The following is a 12,890-nucleotide window of genomic DNA, read 5'->3' on the forward strand; positions in this document are numbered from 1 at the left end:
ACGCAGTCCCGTCGCAAACATTAGAAGACATAATGTATTAGTTTGGCTAAGTATTTTGGTGCTAAGATAGTTGGGTCACTCAGTTTATTCTGTTACTGAAGTTTATAAAAATAGCGAGGTCAAAACGGATGACCGGCTACTGTGTCAATATATCCATACTTGATAGTGTGTGAATCAAATAAGAACAGTAATGAACCTAATTACATTGAAAAAAGTCCATCTGTAAAAACAAGCAATACAAGTAAAGCAAACATGATGCGCAGGTTGAGAAAAGAAATAAAAGTGCAGATTAAAGGCACCACACCATGAATCTGAGATGGTACGGATTTCAGGTGGAGTATTCGTATACGGGGTCATAGATTATGGGAAGGAGGTGATTCGGTCCATTTCTTCCTAATTGCCGTAAAGAACGGCTCAGAAGATACAGCTTCGGGCGTTCTGGCGCACTATTTTCTACAAGGAGTTCGACTGGAGCGCGCCAGCCTTGTGCGGCGCCGCATCTTCCGGACCGTTCTTACGGGAATTAGGAAGAAATGAACGGAATCACCCTCCTCTCCATAATCTACTATCCCTTATAAGGATACTCCACCTGAAACCTGCACCACCTCAGATTCGTGGGTTGATGCCTTTAAATAGGAAAACAACGGGAAAACAATTGGAACTACGAGAAGGAAGCTGGAGAGGAACAAGAAAAGATGTCAGAGCTTGTGTAGTTACATAAGGATCAAGAAATCTATGTTCCACTTCCATCCCCTACTTACTGTAAAATTCGAAGTTCGTACTCGCTGTTATTTCTTGTACTTGTTGTGATCGTTGTATTCTTATCTGTTTTATGGTAAGAGTTCGTGAAACATCTTATAGAGTTCACTTCCAAGCTTTCTAGCCTATCTTTACTTTATTTTTTTTTATTACTCTGCCTCATGTTTATTCTTTATTTTCCAAGCTTTCGAGCCTATATTTCTGAAACACCAGAGGAACTAGCTACCCTTTGCACTACTTTGAATTTCGCGGCACGTTAGGAAAGGTCCAAGGGGCGGAGCCGCCCGCAATCGGGAGTAATTTTCGATACGAGTCAGCAATCCACAATCAGCGACCCATTCATCAAATATTCTTTGGCTTCGAGCTCCGGTCACGTAGTAATCAAAGTCAAAAACGAAGGGTCAGCAAGTTACCAACGTCAGTCGATCAACGACCACCAACGCAATGAACTACAAGATTCGTGCTCTTATGGACGTTTTTTGCTCGACCAACAATCTTTCTGCGCCATGAACGTTTTTTTTTTCGCGCTGAAGTACAAGTCAAAGAGAGCACGGCTGAATGGCCCCACCCACCCACACACTACCTTAGCACCTTTATTTCTTTTAAACATTGTTGCCCTTTACAACTTCATAGTTTCTTTATTACGTAGTGACGGTTATTCGTCCATGTATTCACCATAAGGGTATATGGGGAATGGTAAAGAGGGTCCCGGCGGACCCACTCAGTGTCTATCATAGTGTTAGACTCTTTCTGTGAGGTATAAAATTCTTTGGGAGAAGAAGATGAGCTGAGACTTGAAGAACAACTCTACAAGGGGTTTGAAGTAAGTGGAACAATTTAACACTTTTTGCATCAGGGAATGCGCGAAGGTCCCGGACAAGTGGTAGCGTGGTGGGTGTTCAGTTCTGCTGTTGAGTTGTTTTTTGAGTCTCAGCAGTCTTAAAATGTTATTTTTTTTAGGGAGGGGGGCGAGTGTGGAAGGGCCCATTCAGCGGCGCCCTTATTTCTCGAAGTAAATAATTAAATCAATCGGGGCGCTAAGCCCTAGGCATTAGTCTTAGAGAATCTATGACATGTAAAGTTACTAAGAGAAAAAAGTAAGTTAAGGCGTCGAGAAATAAGAGTGCCAGTGAGTCCCCCACCCAACTACACTTTCCCCAGGTTTCTCCTCCAAAGGAATTACAGCCCTCTCAGAAAGATGGAACACTGTGATAGACACTCAATCAGTGCGTGATTAAGAAACTAAGAAATTGTAACCGTGTGCAAGAAAATAAGTAGCCAATCTAATAAATTTGAGGAAAAAACACAAAATACGAGTGCGTACGCAAACGTACACAGATAGCACCTAAGAGACCAACTAGTGTGAAAAAATAACAAAACAACAAATAAACGAAAGAAGTGACGAAAGTGAAAACTAACCTGACAACTACTACAAAGCAGAAATGACGTAGAAATTAAAATTGGAAAATATTATTTTAGCACGTGGTAAATTTCCACGAAGTATGTGGAGGCCCCTACACAAAACGAAATATTCGACGCCGAACGTTCACGAGTTCCGGTGCGAACTTCGCTGGGCGCGAATTCCATAGTTTTCCAGAAATAGTACGTCTTCATTACCTGTTTGAATTTCCCGGCACGTTAGCATTAGTTCAAGGGTAGCGGAGCCGTTATCAAGGCCGGTTCTAACAGTTTAACAATCGAATACTAGTGCATCAAATTGAAAAGAAACAGCGCTCTGATTCGAGAAAACGTGCATCCGTGCCGTTTTGTTACATACATGCAAGGACGTCGCCTACGAGATACAGTTTCTTCTTCGTTCCTACAATTTCGTGTTTGATTGCATGTATTTCAAGGATTTTATCTACAATTTCGTCTTTGATTCCGTGTATTTCAAAGATTTTATCCATTTTTCTTTTAAAGAATGCCGATGGTACGAGTAGCAACAAACCTACCGGACAAGGATGTGCCGGCAAATTTCGAGGTTAGCCTTGTTTGTGGAGAAATTTCTTTTCTTCATTATTGTGTAAGCCATAGTTTTGATATTTTTTTGCTGTTGAAGCTGATTTCCTCAGTCTTTTCTAATCCAAGGAAACAATACGTCTTCTTCTTCTTTTCAGCTGCGTCTCACAGAGATTTTGGCCGAATCTATGAATAAACCAAAAAGTAGGATTGCTGTAGAAATTCTTGCTGGCCAAAGGATCACTCATGGAGCAGTTCGAAATCCCGTTGCGGTTATTAAAGTAAGTATTAGAACCTTTCTTCAGATATTAATGTAAATAAGCTGTACTTATTATGTTATTATTTATTACTTATTTATTATTAGTCATTTGTAGTGCCTCTGAATGTAGGGCCCCATCTAAATCGACATAGTCTTAATTGTGCAGAAAAACTTCGTGTCTTGGGTAGTTTGAGCTGTTTATGTGCAAGTTTGTGGATGCTAAGATCTGCGTTCGGAAAGCGTATTAACCTAGAAGGATTGATTGCAAAAAATAGCTGGTTACTGGATGTTGCTGATACATACTCCTGAACGCCAGTATCATAAGACGAGGTATAAGAGATGTGCGAATGACCGAACTTTCTTGAACCTTACTACTACTCTTAACTTACTCTTAACCTTATTTTACTAATTTTTTTTCATTTCTGAGCATAATATACATTGCTCAGCGGATTTTTCTCGGCTTTGCTTTATCGTGTGGCACTTGATCCTGAATTGACGTAACCGGGTCAAAACGACATTAAACACGGTGCAGTTGCACAAGCGCCGCAAGATGGCGGTTGGAATCGAGGTGGGACCATCGCGAATTCCAGCTATGGATGGTGCTAGTAAGGGTCCCCACTGGATCCTAACCGCTACGCTCCATCGCGCCGGTTCGAGCGCAGCCGCTTTGCCCATGGTATACGCAAATTGGCGCTCCAAGTTCTATTCTGTAAACATGTTTAGTCCGTCCAACCATGCATGCCATTTTCCCTTACCATGTTACAATTATATCTCATTTTCTGTCAGTTTTCGTTTATACTGAAGGTATTCTCTATTCATTCTGACGGTGTCCGGCTATAATGCTGTCCGGTTGCTCCACTTTTCATTGGCTCAGCCACAGTTTGGTCAAAGTAGGCCTACGAGTCTTTCCTTTTCATCTTCTTTGCAATGTAAATGCCTTTTCTTCTGTTATTTTTCATTACATTAACTCTTGCAAATTGCCTCGTATTGGAGGGGGTCGTTTCCGCTTCTAGTGATTTCAGTGTCCCACCATGTCTCCAAACTGAAGGAGGTAGGAGCTTCAGTACCGTGTAAGCCTGTATTAGAGGTTGCGATCCCTGGTTTTATTCCCACAACTGCTCCGGATTTTCACAGAACAGAGTACAGCATCTATTCAACTCCTCGTATTGTAAAGAGGTTAAAGCTGTAAATGATCTAAATGACCTCTAGATGTAGCACCTTTTTCTCGCATATGTCCAATAACTGAGTTTTCGGGCTTCAGATTCCTTCTTGGAGGTAATTCTCTTGTTATTCCAAAATTTACGTTTAACATTGGAGTTAAAGGAATAATCTCAGAAGTATGGATCTTCAGCGCTGTATGCTGTTGAGAGCTATGATTTATTTTGTTTATTTCCAGGTAAGGGTTGTCCACGTTGCTTCCCGTATTCATCGTTGAATCATTCTGTCTCCATAATTTTTTCCAATATTCTTTTACTGCGAATAAGTGCCATTAAAGGTGTGGCAATTTGAACTAAGTTTCTTTTCCTTCATCAAAATATGTTTTCGAACATACAGAAGGGATTCTTCTGTAGCTGTAAAAGAATATATTTTGTTTACAGTTACATGCTACAAATCGAATCACAAATTGATAAGATTGAATGTTTCTAATTCGTTGGACTCTATGCGTTAGTACTTTCAATTTTGCGAGAACTGAGTGTGGAAGTTTCGAAGATACAAATAGAAAAGGGATAGCTATGAATTATCTAGATTTTCTTGAATAGTAGTAGTTTTTAAGTGGTTTAAATAACGACAGCATTCGAATATTTTTAGTTTATTTTTGATGCAAGATTCATTGGAACGAGTGAAGTTTTGTCCACTGATGTGATCAAATTTGATAGTGTTGGAAGAATGGGGGATCTCAGTATGTTGTTTTGAGATGGGGTCGTCTCAAAAAAGATGCGGTCTTGGGATTGTGGTCAGTCTTATATGTTCTGGTCATCGCATCTGTTAGGCTTGAGATAAGTAGCACATTATTTCCTGTTCCGTAGTTTTGAGCGAGACATGTGCGTATCTTTTCTCTCGTCTGCCACATTCGTTAAAAAAAAAACCGAATGAAGACAAGAAATGCACAAATTCGAAATCCTTCACTACGCTGTTTTTCACACGTATCGACTTCCCAGTAATGTGTGGTGTTAACACAGGCAAAAGAAAAAGTGTATCCTTGGAAAGGATACTGTTACACTGTGCTACGTTTTTTTTTTGTCATATCGGCGAAGTAGGGTCCCTGTTAAATGATATCTAGTGTAACGTATCGACTTTCTAGTGATGAATCCTTGTGCAGGCGAAATGAAAAATATATTTCTGGACAAGATATTGTTTCATTTTGCCACATTTTCTGAAAAATCAACAGAATAAGGTGACTAATGGTGACATCCAGTGTCTCATACACTACTGTGCACTACTGTAGCTGCTAGTACAGTTTTGAAACTTTTATCGGGAAATTCATCAAGGTCATACTTAGCGGCTCTAATCACTGGTGTGCGTCAAAAACTCATCGATCATCAAAGTGTAGAAAGAACGTACAACGTACGGAAGCGATTGGAAAGAGACGAAGTCGCATCTACCTTATGTACTCATATGAAACCGTACGCGAAATCGACGATATTTGTAACGGATTACCTTCTGGAGAAATATTTTATGTTCTTTATGGTACGTATAGCCCGTATGTCCCTTATAGTTATCTCAGCAGATGGACCGGTTTCGACGAAATTTTGCACTCAAACATTTTGAGACAGGAAAGGCAGATTATAGACGACTTTTTACATGGAAGTACTGAGAAATCGATCAATCTAACAGCAGTAATCACATTTCGACTTTGTTCCATCAAGATCACCTACTTGTCTTGTAGGAACAGATCCAGGACGATCTTAATAGAGAATGCAGGTTTAGTGCGCAACCTCGTTCAATAGTGAAAACATGCGAGCATTGTGGATAATAAAAGATCCACCAGTCGTGTCAAACCGTGGCAAAGGAACAAGGTTTTAACTGAACATTGGATATAGCGCGGAGACCGAGCTTAAAGGCATCACCCCACGAATCTGAGGTGGTGCAGATTTCAGGTGGAGTATTCGTATACGGGATGGGAGACTACGGAGAGGGAGGTGATTCCGTCCATTTCTTGCCAATTGCCGTAAAAAACGGCCCGGAAGATGCGGCGCCGCACAAGGCTGGCGCGCTCCAATCGAACCTCTTGTACGAAATGGTGCGCCAAAACGAATGAAGCCGTATCTTCCGGGCCGTTTTTTACGGCGATTAGGAAGAAATGGACGGAATCACCCCCCTCTCCGTAGTCTCCCATCCTGTATACGAATACTCCACCTGAAATCGGCACCACCTCAGATTCGTGGGGTGATGCCTTTAATCAATCCAAGTTCTCTCTGATAATCGTGAACGTGGATTTTGGAAGTGACCCATATCCTTCCCATTTACTTATACATTGATCGTGAGGTCATACAGGGATGGTTTAAAGGCATCATCCCAGGAATCTGGGGTGGTATGGATTTGCGAAGGCTAAGGATTATATGGGTTGTAGATTGCAAAAACGGGTGGGATAACACTCATTTATTCCTAATTGCTATAAAAAAACGCCTCAGAAGGTGCGACGCGTGCACAAGAGTGGCGCGCTCCAATAGAACTCGTCGTGGAAAACAGCGTCCCGGAACGCTCGAAGTTCTATTGGTGCGCGCCACCCTTATGCACGCGCCGCATCTTCCGGGTCGTTATTATACGGGAATTAGGAAGAAACGAGTGTTATCCCGCTCGTCTCTGCAATCTACGACCCCGTATAGTATTTAGCCATCGGAAATCTATACCACGGCAGATTCATGGGGTGATGCCTTTAACTGAGAATGAGTGGAACCTTGTACTGATATGTTTTCTTTTTTGTTAAAGATTACCTTAACGAGTTTTGAGGTATTCTTGAAGTACATAAGGGTTAAGTACATCTTGTAGGATGTTAAGTAGCCGTCTTTCCTTAGTTCTTACATTTCCTTAGCTTATGGATTCTAAGGGCACATTTTACTTTCAAATCAAGTCACTTTTTTTCAGGTGGAATCGATTGGCTCCTTGTCTGCAGAAGATAACATTCGCCACACAGAAAAAATCACGCAACTATGTCAGGAGGAGCTGAAATTGCCAAAGGATAAGGTCTGAATCCGTTTGTTTTGTAAGTACGATCAAGGGTATTTTATAATGCTTCCGGAAAAGCTGAGGAAAAAGTTAATATTAAAGATCACAGTTAAGAACTTTTGTATGGTTGGCAAGATTTTGAATAGGGATGGATCTGAACAGTCTCGAAGGGTTCACAAGGCAGCATAGTCATCATGGTCAAGCTTATGCATCCACTGGTTCCTATCTTCTCGTAAAACTTGTGGAACAGCTGCTATTATTCCAAGCCGCATCAAAAATTGAACTGTTCATTTATCTCTATTTTGCATTATAATTTGATTTATTGTTTATCGTTGAACGATATACATCGGTAGAGTTTGAAGAGCATCGAGTTTCAGGTGATCATCACATATTTCGATCTGAATCCAATTCACGTCGGATTCAACGGAACTACTGTTGCTGCCGCCACAGTTTAATGTAGACGGACTCAATGAATCCACAATACCTTTGATATGTTCGTGCCTTGCTATCAGTTTATTTGCAACGTATGCATTGCGTATAAAGTTGCTAGCCCCGAAGGAAATTCTTTTTTTTTTTTCACTCAACAAACATTCGTCATCAACATGCTGGTTGAAATAAGCTCCATAAATGAAATTTCTCGAACTCAGTTATGAGAGTTCCACCAGAAGTGGTTTTTGTTTTTTTTATTTCTTTTCAGTACTAAAAGAGGCGGACTCACCACGCACTAAACGCCATTCCAAGTGTATACGGTAACATGTGACGGTTGCAGCTTGTCGCCTTAAATTGTATAACTCTATAACTGCGCTTGAATTCGTTCATTTCCAGCGATCTCATCCCATACAAGATCCTTTTTCGTCCTGATAAACTTTGCTAATGAATACTGCTGGTATATAAATCAAATCCGTAGGAACTGCTCGAATAATAGAGTCGTCCTCTTAACCTACTAAAAAAGAAGTTTTCACTACGTTTTATGCACTTCAGAATTCAATGACTGGTCAGAATCACTGAGAATTTTATGAAGGTGAATAAATTCTTTAATTGTAGGGAAAGTTCTTACGAATCCTACTTGGGGTGGTCGAGGAAGATCTCGACGGGAAAAAATACAATGTTCAGTTAAATTACGAATAAAATTAGGAATAAAGGATAAAAGGATAAAGTTTCTGGCGTTAATCCGCTTGGGGTGCGCCCCCACGTTCACTTCAATTCAGAATCGTGTGAGGTTTACGAACGTGTATCTAGCCTATACAATGGCTTACGGGGCCAGCTGATGTGCCGAGTCAGTGTTTTTTTTATCCTCCCAGACAAGTCTGGTACCGATTTATCGACCCCGGAGGGATGAAACGCTTGGTGAGCACTAGGGCGGATTCGAACCTCCGATCGATCGTGCAGGAAGCGGAACCTCTAACCGGTACACCACACCCCCGAATCCTACTACGGGTGGAGGAAGATCTCGACGAAAAAAAATACAATGTTCAGGTAAAACTACGAATAAAACTAGGATAAAAGGATGAAGTTTTCTTTCTTTCTTTCTCTTTTTTCTCGGAAGAAAGTGCTGTTTTCATACTGTGACACGTGGACAATGAACACAGGTGACTTCGACTGGTTTCCTTCCCGCTGAGGTGTCGTTATCGCACCATCGTAGCAATACTTGTTGCAATAACATGGATCGGGTGGTTTTTACGGTTGAAATTTTTGCAGGGAGAACAAGGCTACTGGCGTCTTATAGCGAAAGCAGTAGAAGTAAATAAATAACGAGCTCCAACGATGAGAATCGATACGTTTCAGGCACTAGATTTAATTTTTTTTCCTTTCTTTTCGAATTCCTCACGTATCGGTGAGGAAAATCGAGGACACGTCATAAAAGAAGTACTGAAATTTTTTCATGGGAATTTAAAACACGGAAAAAATTTAAAAAATAAAAATAAAATAATGTATAGTTTAAAATAATTTAAAATATAATATAAAATAATTTAAAATTAAATACACCTTTTTCTCCTCATGATTAAGCTCTTATCGAATTTAAAATCGAGAGTTAAATAATAAATTAATAATAATGATAATTTAATTATAATAATAGTTTAATTTAAAAATTTAAAATACGAAAAAACTTTTGAAAAATAAAAATAAAATGATATATAACTTAAAATAATTTAAGATATAACATAAAATAATTTAAAATAAAATACACCCTTTTCTCCCCATGATTAAGCTCTTATGGAATTTAAAATAAATTTAAGAATAATTTAATTATAATAACAATTTATTTAAGAAAATTTAAAACACGAAAAATTTAAATAACAAAAATAAAATAATAGGATAATTCATAGTAAATAAAATTAAAATAATACATAAATGATTTTAAATAATTTAAAAGAAAATACCCCTTTTTCTCTCCATGATTAAGCTCTTATCAATCGTAAAATTGAAGCAAGAGCCAAAATTGTTAACTAACTTTATTACGGCTAATGTTTCGGCCTCTTCGCCTTCGTCAAAGCCTAGGCCTAAGTAGGGTTATTAAGCTCTTAAATGAGAAACCAACATTTTGCGCTTCAAAGAGACATTTCTTTTGAAAAATTGCGCTATGAATAGAAAAAATAAGTAAATAAAAATAATGAATCGAAAATCCACGTTTTTTCCCTTTTGATTTTATTTAGCTACCATTAACTTCAATTTTTAATGGGATCTTGAGCGTAATTAACCGCGGGGAAACGTCTGTGCTCGTGCTGTCACCAGCGATGAGTATTTAGCCCTGTAACAGGTTGAAAATCAAGGCTCAGCGCCGTGAGAAAAACACGATTGTTTGGCTGGTAGCTTTTCGCATAAATCACCGAATGAACTTACGTAAACTCTCGAAACCTTGGATTTGAGTTTACGACAACACAGTTTCTTGAGAAATTCGATCAGGAGACCAAGAATTATGCCCTTTAAAAAGATTCACAGTGCACCTAAATCATAAAAGCATTGGAAATTTTCGAATACGGAAAAATCCTGCTATACACCAACCCACTGTAATAATTATCCCTAAGAAAGGATCGAGAGGGGCTCTGTGTGTCGAACAGCGCTTGAATCGCTTTTCTACCGCAAATTTAAAAATCCACTTCTTTCTAACTGACTCTACATAACTGTTGAAAAGCTAATTTTGACCAAAATTTGATTTGTAAATGAAATTTATCATCTCCACCACGAAAAAAAATCCGAAAAGTTAATTTAGGAGTGATAAAGAATCCTATTAGAAAAGAGGAAGAGGTACGACAAATTCAAATTAATAATTATACTATTGAAATTGTCGTAATATGCTTAAATCAAATTGAAATTTGATTATTTTTAAACTATACCTAATGGTCTTAAATCGTCTGATTTTTCTTTACTTATACATAGAAGTCAATTTGTAGCGTTGAAATATTTATTAATTATTATTTTTATTATTTATTTATTTGTTTAGATTCATTACAAAATTGTACATCACCGATATCAACAAATACGTAGATGTGGCACTCTTAACCTCTAGAGAAAAAAAAAGTAAGTCTTATTTTTTACAAAAAGATTCCACAATCAAAATGTCCATTACGGAACATATCTATGTGTAAATAGATCTATGGTGCAAATATCCTATAACATTCGGATATATGCATTTGCCTGCAAGGATCCTATTTCGATAACAAGAGCTCGTAATCTTCCCTAGGCTTAAAATATTGTTATTGCTAGAAATGTGAGAACTTAAACTGCGCTTTTAATTTATTTCAACAAAAAAGAAGTTTTTATCCAGTTTTCTTTTCTTTATCAGTTTTCTTTTGACCTGTAGCGAGATTTCAAACATTTTAACCGTACAACTGTACGTTAAGGATGTATAAAACATTCTTTCCGTCTAATGGAATTTTTATGATTTGAGGATGCTTATTTGGATTCTACTACTCTTTTATTCTTCTCTCTCCTAGTCCTATTTTTTTTTTTGAAAATTTATTCTCTTTTATTCTTTTAGCCTTTTATTCACAACAATAGTCCTATACTTTTTTTTTCATATTTGGTGTTTTAGTTCGGCAAATCTTATTTTTTGTTTGAAGAGTTAAAATGGCAATGATGCGCAGTTAAACGATGCTAATAAAATATTCTGATCAAATATATGGTGACTATAAAAGTCATAAAATTCACCATAAAAGTCGTCATAAAAGTAAATAATACCTTAGACATATATGTACATATTTGGATGTGGTTGTCTTTGGGCAAATTTTGGAAAAGTTTAAAACTTAGTAGTTCAAAAAGTAGTTTAAAAACATAGTATAAAAACTAAAAGCCAAACTTCTGTTTAGGCGCCTTTAGGCCCTCTATCAAAGTAGAACAACAGATTTTTTTTCGTAGCAGTGCGTATTTTTGCCTTTTTTACTTTAAAGTGCACGCTTTTCATCACTTTCTTTTGTTCCATATCTATTCCAGACATATATGTACATATTTGGATCTGACAGTCTTTAGAAAAATTTGGATATGCATCCTGGAAACTATTTTTGTAGTTCCATTGCGTTGCTGCGATGATGAACGAGCGAATACGTACTCGTTTCCGTATCTATCTTTTGGGAACAGAACAAAGACAAAAAAAAGAGACACACATAGAGAAAACTTTTCCCGAAAAGTCCAAGGTTACCGAAGGTGTTTCGACCATGACCGGTTGTTATCTATAATGAAAGATCAACTTCTTCTCGATGACTAGCGTTGTCGACAAAGTTTCCAGCACGGAACGGGACATATTTGTTTCTCATATTTGTCATATTTGTTTTTTATTTGTTGAAGGATGTACATTTTTATTCGTCGTTCACTTCAGAGAAATGTTAAATGATTTTTTGGATCTTTTTTTTTTCGGAGAAAATACAAGAGAATTCCACTTGTTCCTGGTTTAACGGCTCTAATCTACCTATCTTCCTCCATCTAATCACAAGTTTTCAAAAACAACGCAGTTGCTTTCTCATTGAAGTGATTGCTATCCAGACAGATCCACTGTTTATCGTCGGATGCGCAAGCAGCTGTGATCGTCGAACTTTGTTGCTTCCAACATTTTTCTTTACTGATTAAACAAATCATTGTCAGCTACAAAAGTTGTTCATAGAGCTGCTTGGCATCATGATTTTATCTTCCTTATCATTCCGGAAGTTCATTCCGTTGTCAGTGACTCCGTTCCTCTATTGCAGTGCTTCTATTATTTTTTTCCCCTCAAAGAATGCATCGTCAGCTTCGTTTTCACCTCAAAATACTCATTTTTAATTAAAAGCAACGAAATGTGAATCCTTTGCTAATCGGATTAGCCTAACATGCAGATGTAGATTGTAAAGCGGTTAACCTTTTCGTTAATCCTGCCAATCCTAAGCTAAGAACTCTCAAAGAAATAAAAAAGTGATATTTTTTAAAACAAATGCGAGGATGAGCTATGAATATTGGAGCATCCAGAAAATAATGCGGGATTCTATACTACCTTTATTATTCAAAACTAGGGAAAAACACCTTTTTTCATCTCCCATGTACTGTATTTGTTATTCTCTACAATACTTTTCCATCGTTCGGATAGAATTTCTTAAAATTCCCTCTTACAAAATTCACTTCCCCGTAGCAAAGGATATGATCTCCTCCTTCACGTTGAAAAAAAAAATCATATTTTTGAAATATTTGAAATATAAAATCGTAACTGTAGGATAAACAAATACAAAGCAGCAACGTGAAAAGAATACGGTTTGTGGAAAAAGGTTAAAGGTTCAAGATTCGA

At 37.8% G+C, this 12,890-nt stretch overlaps 1 protein-coding gene across 1 annotated transcript; it reads left to right on the top strand.

The window, feature by feature from the left end:
* Window positions 1-2,680: 2,680 nt before the first annotated feature.
* On the top strand, window positions 2,681-7,599 carry RB195_012742 (uncharacterized protein; the record flags this gene model as incomplete). Its single annotated transcript, XM_013452130.2, has 4 exons — window positions 2,681-2,740; window positions 2,877-2,999; window positions 7,064-7,162; window positions 7,522-7,599. The coding sequence occupies 4 exons, from the start codon at window positions 2,681-2,683 to the stop codon at window positions 7,597-7,599; spliced, it is 360 nt and encodes a 119-aa protein (XP_013307584.1).
* Window positions 7,600-12,890: the final 5,291 nt, after the last annotated feature.

Source organism: Necator americanus, chromosome V (genome assembly GCF_031761385.1).
Source record: "Necator americanus strain Aroian chromosome V, whole genome shotgun sequence".
Classification (NCBI taxonomy): domain Eukaryota; kingdom Metazoa; phylum Nematoda; class Chromadorea; order Rhabditida; family Ancylostomatidae; genus Necator; species Necator americanus.